At 38.6% G+C, this 14745-nt stretch overlaps 1 protein-coding gene across 1 annotated transcript in view; it reads left to right on the forward strand.

The window, feature by feature from the left end:
• Positions 1-149: 149 nt before the first annotated feature.
• Positions 150-14745, forward strand: part of VCPIP1 (valosin containing protein interacting protein 1) — a 32280-nt gene continuing 17684 nt past the window's right edge. The window contains exons 1-2 of the mRNA XM_045788998.2: positions 150-3147; positions 13561-13647. Of these exons, the coding sequence (XP_045644954.2) occupies positions 444-3147; positions 13561-13647 (2791 nt within the window). The 5' untranslated portion in view covers positions 150-443. The remainder of the gene's footprint in view (positions 3148-13560; positions 13648-14745) is intronic.

Below are 14745 nucleotides of genomic sequence, written 5' to 3' on the forward strand. Positions count from 1 at the left end.
CCTCCTCTCCGTGGGCGCTGGACTGCTTGGCCTCTCGGTATTTGTAGTTCTTTATGGATCCAAGATCCTAGCATTCAACGACTAGGGGAGAGGCTGCAAGACTCTAATTCCCAGAGGGCAGAGCGGTAGCTGCGCCTGCGCACTCTCAGTGAGGGCGTGTATGTCTGTGTGTCTGAGGGAGAGAGAGAGCGAGAGTGAGTGAGTGTGAGTGCTGGGTAGGGTGGTGGCCGTTACGTTCGGGGCAACGGCTACGGCAGTGGAGAAGTAAGAAGAGAAACCACGTCCGGCGCTTCCGCCTTCGCTTAGGAGGAGGAGGAGCTGGTGGGGAAAGGAAAGTGATTCGCCCTGGGCCTGGACTAGACAGAGTCGGGCTGGTGGGGGTCTGGGCTATGAGCCTTTGAGGGTCGCTTAGGACGCGGAGCGAGACACGAGAGCCGAGAGGTATGTCTCAGCCGCCGCCGCCGCCTCCGCTGCCGCCGCCACCTCCTCCCCCTGAGGCTCCGCAGACTCCGCCGTCCCTGGCGGCGGCGGCTCCTCCGGGGGGGCTCTCGAAACGGAGGGACCGGAGAATCCTCTCCGGGAGCTGCCCGGATCCGAAGTGCCAGGCGCGTCTGTTCTTCCCGGCCTCCGGTTCTGTCAGCATCGAGTGTACCGAGTGCGGACAGCGGCACGAGCAGCAACAGCTGCTGGGGGTGGAGGAGGTGACCGACCCGGACGTAGTGCTACACAACCTGCTGCGGAACGCGCTGCTCGGGGTGACAGGGGCACCCAAGAAGAACACGGAACTGGTAAAGGTGATGGGCCTTTCTAACTACCACTGCAAATTGTTGTCGCCCATATTAGCTCGCTATGGAATGGATAAACAGACAGGCAGGGCTAAGCTTCTCCGGGACATGAACCAGGGTGAACTGTTTGATTGCGCTTTACTAGGTGACCGCGCCTTCCTCATCGAACCAGAGCATGTTAACACGGTGGGCTATGGCAAAGACCGCTCCGGAAGCCTCCTGTATTTGCATGACACTCTTGAGGACATCAAGCGGGCCAATAAAAGCCAGGAATGCCTCATTCCAGTTCATGTGGACGGGGATGGACACTGCTTGGTGCATGCTGTGTCCCGGGCTCTAGTAGGCCGGGAGCTCTTCTGGCATGCCTTGAGAGAGAATCTTAAGCAACATTTTCAGCAGCACCTGGCCCAGTATCAAGCCCTGTTCCATGACTTCATTGATGCCGCTGAATGGGAGGACATTATCAATGAGTGTGACCCTCTGTTTGTACCACCTGAAGGTGTTCCCTTGGGCTTGAGGAACATCCACATATTTGGCCTTGCCAATGTATTACATCGCCCTATTATTCTGCTAGATTCTCTCAGTGGCATGAGAAGCTCTGGTGATTATTCAGCCACCTTTCTGCCTGGGCTCATCCCTGCAGAGAAGTGCACAGGGAGAGATGGTCATTTGAACAAACCAATCTGTATTGCGTGGAGTAGCTCTGGTAGAAACCATTATATCCCCTTGGTAGGCATAAAAGGGGCTGCTTTGCCCAAATTGCCTATGAATTTGCTGCCGAAAGCGTGGGGTGTGCCTCAGGACCTTATTAAAAAGTACATTAAACTTGAGGAGGATGGTGGTTGTGTTATTGGAGGAGACAGAAGTTTGCAGGATAAATACTTACTTAGGCTTGTTGCTGCTATGGAAGAAGTCTTTATGGACAAACATGGTATCCATCCTAGTTTGGTTGCTGACGTCCATCAGTATTTCTACAGGAGGACCGGGGTGATAGGAGTTCAGCCTGAAGAAGTCACAGCAGCTGCTAAAAAAGCAGTAATGGATAATCGCCTTCACAAATGTTTGCTCTGTGGTGCCCTTTCTGAACTTCATGTTCCTCCAGAGTGGTTGGCTCCAGGAGGGAAACTGTATAACCTGGCAAAAAGTACTCATGGACAGCTGAGGCCTGACAAAAATTATAGCTTTCCTTTGAACAATTTAGTTTGCTCATATGATTCAGTGAAAGATGTTCTGGTACCAGACTACGGATTGAGTAACCTGACAGCTTGTAATTGGTGCCATGGCACATCTGTGCGAAGGGTCAGAGGAGATGGGTCTATTGTGTATTTGGATGGGGACAGAACTAATTCTAGGTCCACTGGTGGCAAATGTGGTTGTGGATTCAAACATTTTTGGGATGGTAAAGAGTATGACAATCTACCAGAAGCTTTTCCTATTACTTTGGAATGGGGTGGAAGAGTGGTCAGAGAAACAGTATATTGGTTCCAGTATGAAAGTGATTCATCTTTGAATAGTAATGTTTATGATGTTGCAATGAAACTTGTTACCAAGCACTTTCCAGGTGAATTTGGGAGTGAAATCCTGGTTCAGAAAGTTGTCCACACTATATTGCATCAGACTGCCAAAAAGAATCCTGATGATTATACTCCTGTAAATATAGATGGTGCTCATGCCCAAAGAGTCGGAGATGTACAAGGACAAGAGTCGGAGTCTCAGCTCCCAACTAAAATTATTCTTACTGGACAGAAAACAAAAACTTTGCACAAGGAGGAATTAAACATGAGTAAAACTGAAAGAACTATTCAACAGAATATTACGGAACAGGCTGCTGTAATGCAGAAACGGAAAACAGAGAAGTTAAAACAAGAACAAAAAGGGCAGCCTAGGACTGTTTCTCCTAGTACCATTCGTGATGGCCCATCCTCTGCACCTGCTACGCCTACCAAGGCTCCCTATTCACCAACAACTTCTAAGGAGAAAAAGATCCGAATAACAACTAATGATGGACGACAGTCCATGGTTACACTTAAGTCTTCAACGACCTTTTTTGAACTTCAGGAAAGCATAGCCAGAGAATTTAACATTCCTCCATATTTACAGTGTATTCGATATGGCTTTCCTCCTAAAGAGTTAATGCCACCCCAGGCAGGAATGGAAAAGGAGCCAGTTCCTTTACAGCATGGTGACAGAATTACAATAGAGATTCTAAAAAGTAAAGCGGAAGGTGGTCAGTCGGCTGCAGCACACTCGGCCCACACTGTGAAACAAGAAGAGATTGCCGTTACTGGTAAACTATCTAAGGAACTTCAGGAGCAAGCTGACAAAGAAATGTACTCCTTATGTCTTTTAGCAACATTAATGGGTAAGATAATTTTAACCTAGATGGTTATTTTATTAATTGTGAATATAATGCATTGAGTTTTTCTGTTGTCTTTGTGAAAAAAAAATCTGTGGTCATCGTAAAAACTCTGATTCTATATAAAGTTTAGGAGGAGATTATTTTCAATTGTTTTTTTTTTTCACAGTAAATGGATATATGTTAGCATGATTCTCTACTGAGTAAATATTTAGGACAGCATAACTGAGAAAGTGAAAGTAGTCCCTTAACTGTCACCAGATTATTTAAATATGATTTATTATTGTAATTTTTAAAAATAGTCTTATAATGTATTTATTTCCCCCCCTGGGCTCTCTTGAGCCTGCCCACTTTGCCCCTTTTCATTTATTTTTAAATTTTCTTTTCCTGCATGTCATGTGATCTCAGGACTTCCTGTTTGATGAATTGCAGTTTCTGGTGTTTATATTCTCACTGCACTCCCACCTAATAGTCTCTGTCCTCCATTTCCTGTTCTTCCTTTCCCAGTTCATCACATTTTTATTTGTACATTAGGATTTGTGTTTAAGTAATTTCCTTGCTTACTGACTCTATGCCATCAATTGTAATGAACTATTATAACTCATGAGAAATATAAGAAACAGAGGTAGATGTTAATGGGGTTGCTTAAGAAGCATTTCTTTTTAATAATTCAGCATAAATTAAAATTATCAACCAAATATGTAAACTAAAGCTTTAGGTGATTTGGGATATGATCCAGTGGTGCACTTTTAACCTTATTTTTATTTGCTTAATCTTTGTTTTTAAAATCACTCTTAATATGCTTTACTAAGGCTTAAAGTAGAATTAGAATTTATATTGCATATCAGAAGAGCCTTATTTTTGCTGAGATTAGAGCTTTTAACTGGAAAAGTGATCTGGGTTTTGATTCTGTTTTCTAAAATAGTAAAATCAGTGAATTGGGCCTTGACCTACCAAAATGAAGATTTATTCCTGGCCAGTTAAATTTGGAGGCCTAGAAGTTAATAGGAGATCTAAAAGCCCTATACACATTTATAACTTGATATTGCTGATTTTATTTTGGCAAACATCGCCATCAAATTGGGGGATATGTCAAGAAATGTACTAGGCACTGTGTATTTCTGTCTCTTAGAGTTTCTGGTTTCTTAGAGACTGCATGAAATAGAGGAAAGATTGTGTGATCTTTGGAGTCAGAAAGACCTAGAATTTGAATCTTGGCTCCAGTAGTTATTAACTTAGTGATTCAGGCAAGCTGCTTAACTCCCCAATACTTTGGTTACGTCTTCTCTACAAAATACCCTTTGTAGTTGGTACACAGGGAAACAATAAAGTACTCCTAGAACTCTGAAAATTAAATAACATCAGCAGAGAATGGATAAAATTAAGTATATGCAGAAGGTACTTTAAAAACTGTCAATCCCCCGGGTAAAAAAAAAGAAGGAAAGAGGAGGTCTTCCTCAATAGAAGATGAACTCTTAAGGATATGGCTCATCTCTTATCTAACTTTGGATGCGCAGTACCTAGTATAGTGCCTAGCAGGTTGTAGGCACTTTGAAATGTTTTTGATTGGATTAAATAGATGACAACATGTGTAAAGAGAGTCTGTGTCAGCAGAAATGGAATGGATGGTCAGCACTGAACATTGAAAAAGAGTTGAAAAGCAGAATTTGGCACTGTTTATACACTGCTGTACAAAGGGAAAAGATACATCATCTGGGGTTCATGAAAATTCTGGTAACTAGAAAGGTAATCTCTAGGGGTGGGAATACTTCATCAGTCCTCACCATGGCCTGGCTGAAGGAACTGTATCCCTCTAGGGATTCTGTATTCATCAAGTATCTCTTCTGAGCACTCATTTAACTTCCTAATTAATATAAGTATTGATGTACAGGTGAGAGTGCAGATGAGGATTATGTTCACTTAGAAGACTGTGTTCTCCATTGCAGATAAATAAATTGGCAAGAGTGAGATTATGATCAGTACTTTAAATCTGGTCAGCATAATAATATATTTTATAATGAAAATTAGTAAAATATAGTTCTGGTTTATAATTAGTCACTTTTTGAGTTTCATTTGAGGTTTCTGGAACTCTGAATATCTGAGTACTAGACTATGGACTGAAATGAGTTCAATAAGATTATGTCTTTTTGTTATGATACCTTCCCTCTTTACCTCCAACATTTATATTGCTGCCCTAATAAACCCACACATCTCTTAAATCTATCCCAACACAAATTTGAGCATAAAAAAGGTGTTTTGTTCATTTCATACTGTAGCACTTGAGAGATTTTCTGCTGTAAAAATACTAAGAGAGTGGCTGGCCTGTATTAGTCCCTCTATAAACATTCTTTTTTTACCTCTCTTATTTCTTTTAACTGTGTTTGAACTATGTAGAAGATAATCTCTTTTGGCTTTTTTGTTTTGTTTTTATTTAGAGAGAGTGCGAGCGGGGGTGGAGGGGTAGAGGGAGAGGAAGAAAGAATCCCTAGCAGGCTCCATGCCCAGGATAGAACCCGATGCAGGCTTGATCCCATGACCCCGAGACTGTGACCTGAACCTAAATAAAGAATGGGACGCCCAACCACCTGAGCCACCCAGACACCCCTCTATGATATTCTTAATAAAAAGTGACGTGTTGGTAAAAATGTCAATTTTTGGGGATACACATGCACACACAAACATACAACCTTACGTAAAGAGTGCTGGAAAACCATTGATGTTTAGTTTGGAGAGGGCTGGAAAAAGGAAAATGACAGGGTTTATTTAGAAAATTGCGAATTTCAAAATGCAGAAATTACTTTGTGAATTACCAGATATCCGCTAAGCTGCTGATATGTTAGTTTAGAAAAGAGTGCGTCAAGCCTTATGCTGTTCTAATAACTGGATACTTCTCATTTAGGTTTAGGCTTAAATACTACCTTCTTAGAGAGGCTTTCTCCTGACCATTATCTTCGGGTTTGAGAGACCTTTGCTAACCACTCTAAGTAGGCCTCCTCTATCATTGTATTCTGTTCATTTCTCTCATACCCTATTAAAAATTTTCATTGCCTTATTTGTTGATTTACTTATTTAGTTGCTTACCACACTGTATTGTAAACTCCACAAAGGCAGAGACAGTAGCCTGTTTTTTTCAGTGATGAATACTTTGTCACTTAGTATAGGCCTGGCACTTATTAGGTGCCAAATAAATGCTTGTTGAATGAATGAATATAGATTTTTTTCGGCAAAACATTTGTTTTGCTATGAACTAGAGATAAAGATGGATGAGACATAGTCCTGCATAAACTTACCTGCAGGATCTCAACTGAGGGCATTTAATTATTATTTATTTGTATCAACAAATGCATCAGTCTTTTGCTCAGTATGAACCATTCATGAAACTAGTCACTTTGAATGTATGATGATAGTTTAAAATGAAATAATGTTCTACCTGTAATATTTCACATTTTAATCTATTTTATCCAGACTACTTGGAGATTATTGAACAATTTTTGTAGACTGTCATCTTCATTATTTATATGTGAGTGACTTTGACCCTGGCATTACAAAATATGTTATTAAATTTTTTCATAGACCATTTTTTGGTGGACTTGCTTTGTGGTAGGCATGACAGATGCTGTATCATCCATCATAAATACTAGGCTGATTTCTTTTTTCTTAGTAGTGTATTCCATTAAGTTTCTTAGTTTTCTTTTTCAAGAGATAAAGACAAATTTGTGAAAAACAGAATCTGTCAGTTTGGAATTGCTTTAACAGAATTGAGCTACTTGTGATATTTACCCCACTTCACTCTAAAAGGTTAGCAACCTTTCAGGAGTTGAGAAACTTGCTTGATTTTTTTTTTTTTTAAGATTTTATTTATTTATTTGAAAGAGAGAGAGAGAGAGCCAGCCAGTGAGAAAGGGAACACAAGCAGGGGGAATGGGAGAAGAAGAAGCAGGCTCCCAGCAGAGCAGGGAGCCCGATGTGGGGCTCAATCCCAGGATGCTGGGATCATGACCTTAGCCGAAGGCAGACACCTAATGACTGAGCCACCCAGGCGTCCCAAAACTTGTTTGATTTTTATATATCTTTTATCTTCCTGAAAGATGCATATAGATATATCTTAAGATAAGTATATGTTATACATGAATTTATATTATCATACTTTGAAGATTTAAGTTAAACATGGATTCTATTCCTTTCTCTACTCAACTACTTTGACACCTTTTATTTTCTTTCATATTTTCTCAGTTACAAATTTATATTATTTTTAAATATTCAAAGAATTCAAGTGTCTATAAAGTAAAATACGATAGTTGTCTTTAACATTTTTACTTCCCAGAGAAACTCAGGCAGTGTGTTTGTGTGTAAACATTTACACACAGGTTTGTGTGCATGTATATGTATGATAAATACATCTTTCAATGCTAATGATGACGCTAAAAGTTGTATGGGCTGGACACACTTCAGGGACTCAGTATAAGGAGAGAAACAGGCATGTCTTTCTTAGAAATGGTTTTGACTATTGATAAGGTAGATACATTTTTAGATGGGAGGATCTGCAGGAAGGGTGGAGAGATGGCAACAATTCTTTCAGCTAATGAATAGATTTAGGATTATTTCTAGTAGAAATAGTCCCATGTTCCTAGTTTAAATTTACATTTTGGCCAGTTTATTTTATGGTCATAGATATTTGAGTTCAGAGTTAATTTTAGGTATCTTGAAGAGAGTCTTAAAAAAAATATATATATATATATATATATATATATTTTTTTTTTTTTTAAGTTTATTTGGTAATCTCTATAACCAATGCTGGGTTCAGACTCACAACCCCAAGATCAAGTGTCATGATGCTCTTCCAACTGAGCCAGCCAGATGCCCTAAAAAGATATTTCATTACTCAGCAATAGAAAAAGAATGAGATCTTGCCATTTGTGACAACATGTATGGACCTAGAGGATATTATGCTATGTAAAATAAGTCAGAGAAAGACAAATACCATGTGATTTTATTTATATGTGGAATCTAAAAAAACAAAACAAAGAAGCAAAAACAGACACATAAATTCAGAAAACAAACTGATGGTTGTGGGGTTGGGGGGAATGGGCAAAATGGGTGAAGAGGAATGGGAGATACAGGCTTCCACTTATGGAATGAAAAAGTCATGGGGATGAAAGGTACAGCATAGGGAATATAGTCAGTGGTATTATAATAGCACAGTATGGTGACAGATGGTAGCTATGCTTATGAGCACAGCATAATCTATAGAGTTGTCAAATCACTGTGTTGCGCACCTGAAATTAATATAACATTGTGTGTCAATTATACTTCACTAAAAACCTATATATATTTCATATAGATGTTAGATTTTAAAATTTGCTTGCTTCATAAATTGCAAAGTAGAAACTTCAATTGCCTTTTAAAAAATCCAGTTAGAAGGGGCGCCTGGGTGGCTTAGTCGTTAAGCATCTGCCTTCGGCCCAGGGCATGATCCCAGCATCCTGGGATGGAGCCCTGTATTGGGCTCCCTGCTCTGCTGGGAGCCTGCTTCTTCCTCTCCCACTCCCCCTGCTTGTGTTCCCTCTCTCACTGGCTGTCTCTCTCTCTGTCAAATAAATAAATCTTAAAAAAAAAAAATCCAGTTAGAAAATTGGGCCACTTTTAACCCCATGATTTTATTATTAGTAGTAAAAGTTAGAAAAATGTGTTATTTTAAAAAATGTTTCACTTTATTTTTTTTTAAGATTTTATTTATTTATTCGACAGAGATAGAGACAGCCAGCGAGAGAGGGAACACAAGAAGGGGGAGTGGGAGAGGAAGAAGCAGGCTCCTAGCAGAGGAGCCTGTTGTGGGGCTCGATCCCAGAACGCCGGGATCACGCCCTGAGCCGAAGGCAGACGCTTAACCGCTGTGCCACCCAGGCGCCCCTAAAAAATGTTTCACTTTAACATACTTTTTAAAGTTAAAAATTACTTCTTAAAGAGGAAAAAGGCAGATAAAAGAAAAACCATCTGTAATACCACTGGCATATATAACTACTGTTTAACGTAGGAGAACTGAAGACTTTTAGGAGGAAGATTTTAGAAAAAGTGTGGACAGAGGTTATCGATGATGGTGGTATAGACTTCTTTCTACATTTGTATGTACACACAGTGTGTTGAATATAAGTACTTTATTGTGAAGAAACAGATGAATTATAAAGTAAAATTAATTGGAGACTAACAAAAATATGAGTTAATACAATATTTGCTAGATGCTTTACCAAGCTATTCCTATTCTCTAAGAGTTTGCATTCTAATGGAATGGTAGAAAAATAATTCTTAACTTTTTTGGGTAAGATCTACTATCTTAGTAACTTTCAAATATAGAGTACAGTATTATTAACTATAGTTAACATGTACATGCTGTACATTCCATCCCGATGATTTATTCATTTGATAACTGAAAGTTTGTAACTGAAAGTCTTCCCCTTCGTTTTTGCTGTGATTTTTTTTATTAGATTCATGAAGAGGTATAGATGGTTCCATTAGTTATATTTTATCCATATTAACACTGAAGAACAGTTATCATTGTGCTGCTTCATTTAAGTTTTTCTGAACTTCTTTCAGGTATTGTTAAAAGGAGAAACCTTATTTATACTGTTCATTCATATTTGTTCATTGAGTGAATGTTAAGAGTGCGACTGTCTACCCAGCACTGCGTCAGGCTCTGGGAAGAAAGTCAGATAGACTGCTGCCCTTTTCCTGACTTTGAGAACCTAGTCTAGAAGGGGAAGCAGAAAAGTACACTAAATTAACCTGCAGTGTGATGGGGGCTGTGGTGCTCATCTGCGTAGGAGTAGCAAGGAAGGTACTTACCTTCCTGCCACTCGAAGAATCCAAGAGGAAGTGACACCTAAATTGAGTTTTAAAGAATATATAGCAGTTATTGACCTTTGGGAACTAGACCAGTTTGGCGGTGTTGCTTTGTGAAAGTCAAGTTAGGGTGCGGTGAGAGATGTGAGATAGGAGAGAATGCAAGGATGACTCTTCGAGTGCCTTTATCTGCCATGAAAAAGGAGCTTGGACTTTACTGTATGGTTTCGGGGAACCATTAAAGGTGTAACTCGGAAGGAGGAGGGATTTAAGGAGAACAAGATTGGAGGGAAAACCAGTTAGGAGGTGGTGGCAGTATTGCAGGCAGGAGATAGGCGTGAACCAGGGCAGTTGTAGAATTGATGGAGGCGAATGCAGTGGAGAGCAGTATGATGCTGATGGGGCACTTGTGCAGTGTGTCACAATTCCTGCTTCCTGATCTCTAATCTCTTTTCTTGATTCTGTTAGCAACAAACATGACTTAGTGGAAGTATTTGTATACCAGAGGAAATAATTTGCCTATTTTTTCCTCCCAGCCAGCTGTTGATGCCTTGGATTTCTATGAGAAAAGACTGGATAGTTCTGTCATGTTTGTAACACAATTTGACCTCTGGTAAAGTTTTAATATCAGTGAAAAGGGAGGGAGGGCTTAAGCTTTGGATTCAAACCCTGCCTTTGCTACTTACAAGCTGATTGATCTTGGGAGAATTGCTTAAACTCTCTGAGTTTGTTTCTTTTTCTGTAAAATAGGGCTTAGTTGTGATGAGAAAATGAAACTATGTAAAGTGCCTGCTCAAAGCTGGGTAGATAATAAAGGTTTTGATTTATTTATCCTTCCCTTAAAGCAACAGAGCATGCATGCTCAATGAAGCCACAAATTGCTCTGAAGGGGGGTGAAGTTTGGTTCTTGGGAGAGGGGGAGGGTAAACAAAATCTTTAATGAATAAAACTCTGATATACTGCAGTACATAAACAGATAAGCAGTATATCTGTATATCTGTAGTATTCCAATGCCATGGAGGAGGCAGCTTAGCAAAATGTTTTAAAGGGATCCTTAGGAATAATTTTTAAAAAGGATCCTTAGAGGGACAGAATGAAAACAAGGTTGATAAACACTCTGAGTTCTTACTTAGAGTTCTGCCTGCTTAAAGAAGGAATAGTAAGTTATGTAAAATACTAAGAAATGTCCTTTTTAAACTAGTATTTAATGGTGATCAGTTCTGGAGAATTAACTATTTTGAGACCTATTCAGACTTTTACCAAAACAACTTAAGTGCTACCATATAATTTTTTAAAAAGATTTTACTTATTTATTTGACAGAGAGAGCACAAGCAGGGGAGCAGCAGGCAAAGGGAGAGGGAGAAGCTCCCTCAGCAGGGAGCCTGATGCAGGACTCTTCCCAGGACCCCAGGATCATGACCTGAGCCGAAGGCAGATGCTTCACCGACTGAGACACCCAGGCGCCCCCCTACTATATAATTTTTATGTTTTCCAAGTAAATTATATTCTGAGTATTTTATAAAATACTTAGTATATTTAAGGTAATATTGATAACTAAATGAAAGGTTATTGCCATAGAAATAATTCATCCAAATGAAGTTTAATAAGTTCAGCAATCGGAACTTCTATAAATTGTTAACATTCTGTATTTGGAGGCTTTTATTAATATTCAGAATTTTAAATTCGTGTGCCCACCCTTAAATTTAGCCATATTCTGGTAATACTGTATCATTAGTGAATGAAGTGTTTGTGTGTAAGAATATGTTCTAGTTAACTGAAACTTTAAGCGCCAAGGCTTTTAAAATTTGCATACTTTTAAACTGATATACTGAGTACTCTAAACTTTAGCCAACTGCCATGCAAATTCCTATTCCTGTTTATAAATGTGGTAGGGGGTTAGAGCTCTGAGAGATTGCATGTACATAATGATTAAGCCACATCATTATAACCTCCATTCAAAGCTGAGATCCAGCATAATCTTCTAGTAGGAAAAATAAAAATTAACCTTTCTTTGTTAAGATTAACTAAAAAAAGTCCTGATTATAAATGTAGTACATATATATTATCAGATTACAAAATAGTGAAAGTATAAAGAAACAGAAATAATCATTCCACAAACCAAAAGTAACTAATTTTTTAAAAGAAGATTTACTTAATTGGGGTGCCTGGATGGCTCAGTCTGTTAAGCATCTGCCTTCCGCTAAGATCGTGATCCCAGGGTCCTGGGATTGAGCCCTGCATTGGGCTCGGTGCTCGGTGGGGAGCCTGCTTCTCCCTCTCCCTCTGCCTGCTGATCCCCCTGCTAGTATTCTCTCTCTCTCTCTGTTCAATAACTAAATAACTAAATAAATCTTTAAAAAAAGAAGATTTATTTAATTATTTTAGAGGTGAGAGAGGGAAAGCGAGAATCCCAAGCAGGCGAGTGTGGAGCCCGTCGCTGGGCTTGACCCCACAATGTTGAGATCACGACCTGAGTCAAAACCAAGAATCAGACGTTTAACTGTCTGCGCCACGCAGGCACCCTCAAAAGTAACTAATTTTTATGTTCCTTCTATTCTTCATTAACTTTTTGAACAGTGATTATCAGTCTTTTTATTTGAAACTTCTTATTGAAATAGTCACTGTCAAGGATGTTCTTAAAATGTTTTTGTGAAATGGTCATTTGCTTGTGGGCATTTTGTAGACTTCTTAAGGTTATTTTGAATCCCTTCAACAGGCATTTTCCCCCTAAATTTCTATTTAAAAGGTCAATTTTGGGGGCGCCTGGGTGGCACAGCGGTTAAGCATCTGCCTTCGGCTCAGGGCCTGATCCTGGCGTTGTGGGATCGAGCCCCACATCAGGCTCCTCTGCTATGAGCCTGCTTCTTCCTCTCCCACTCCGCCTACTTGTGTTCCCTCTCTTGCTGGCTGTCTCTATCTCTGTCAAATAAATAAATAAATAAATAGTCTTAAAAAAAAATAAAAAATAAAAAAATAAAAGATCAATTTCGTAACAACACAATACATTAATTACTTATCTTCAGTCTACCTACTTACTTTTCTCGCTAGACCCTTCCATCTATTTTCATTTGGTTTTAACATAAATATAGAATACACAATTCTATATTCTACTTGTTAAAAATAAGCATCTTTCCATAATCTTCTCTGTTGCTCTAGTTCAAGGTTGTGAACTACTTTCCTTTGTGTTGGATTGAGTCTTCAGATATATTTTGCTTAATATAACCAGTATTGACTCATGCAGTTTTAAAGACCTTTTTGAATTAGTTCCTACATTTAAAAATTGGGAGAATTCACATGAAAACCCTAGGTTTCTGGCTTCTGAAAAGCCATATAGTCTTAAAACATTGGGCCTACACTCTTCTATGACAGCACTTGGCAGTGACTGCCACCTTTAAACGGGCCATGGATTTTCTAGTTTACCACAGTCCCATCATTCCATATCATCTCCTTGTGTTATACCAAGCTGTGTCACTTATTTAGGAGATCTGCCTTTCAATCTCTGTTTGAGGTTAATCATTAAGCAACCTTGGGTTGAACTCTTTTGTTTGTTGCTAATATTATATCTGTTTTTATTTTTACAGGAGAAGATGTATGGTCTTATGCAAAGGGTCTTCCTCACATGTTCCAGCAGGGTGGAGTATTCTACAATATTATGAAGAAAACTATGGGTATAGTTAATATCTGATTTTATTCTTAGATAATATCTCCACTTAGGTTATTATAAGATTAAGAAAGTTCAGATATCCTAAAGCTATTTCCAACATTAATTTTTGGTATATGTTCTTCTTTAGCAGTTTGCCTCGTTAAAATGGATTATTGTCCTGATCTGATCAGCTATGTTTTCTGCTATAATATTACTAAAAAGTCTCCTATTACTTTCTTGCGCCTATTTTCTCATTAAATTATGTGTATGATTCTTAATAACTAAAGACAGGTTGTGAAATTAGAAGGAGATTTGGTTATAATGCTAGTGATTGTACCAGAACCAGATAATACAGTATTTTTGTTGTTGTTGTTGTGTTTTGGCTATTATTATTATTATTATATATCTCAGTGTTTTCTGGATTTTAAGAAATTGCTCATTTTACATTTAACTTTTCAATTGTGTATGCATTGTTTGTAAAGATATGTGAAAGTATACAACTGTATCTTCTGAGTTTTAAGGTCTTAAGAGAATGATTAGCAGTGTGTGTGTTTGGATGTCACATGTGTTTTCAGAGATTGGATGTGAATGATTTTGGCCCCAGACTTTATCATTCTGGCTTTTCTCATTTTTTTCACCTTCCTGACCTCCGTAGACACTAACTGCATAATCACTATTTATGATTTTTATCTCTTACATGCTTTTTTCCTTCTTCAAAAAAACCCAGCCCAACTTGGCTGTTGTAGAAATGTTCAAACATATATAAAAGTAACAAGAATAATATAATGAGCCCCTGTTTACCCACCACTCAGCTTCAACAATATCACTACATTTCCGTTCCCCTGAACTGGACTATTTTAAAGTAAATCCCAGACATAATTTCATCTGTAAGAACTTCAGTATGTATCTCAAAAAGTAAGAATGCCTTCTTTTTGAAAAACACTACAATATAATTATCACATATTAAAAATCTGAAAAATAATTTTTAAAACATCACCAAATATCCATCCAGTGAGTGTTCACAATTCCTTGATTTTTGATTGTCTCAAAAAAAATTTTTTTTTCTTCTGGTTTATTTGAATCAGGGACCAAAGAATGGCTGGCTGGCTGGTTTCCTTCCTTT

The sequence above is a fragment of the Ursus americanus genome, chromosome 9 (genome assembly GCF_024610735.1).
Source record: "Ursus americanus isolate L20-20 chromosome 9, mUrsAme1.1.p, whole genome shotgun sequence".
In the NCBI taxonomy this organism is placed as follows: domain Eukaryota; kingdom Metazoa; phylum Chordata; class Mammalia; order Carnivora; family Ursidae; genus Ursus; species Ursus americanus.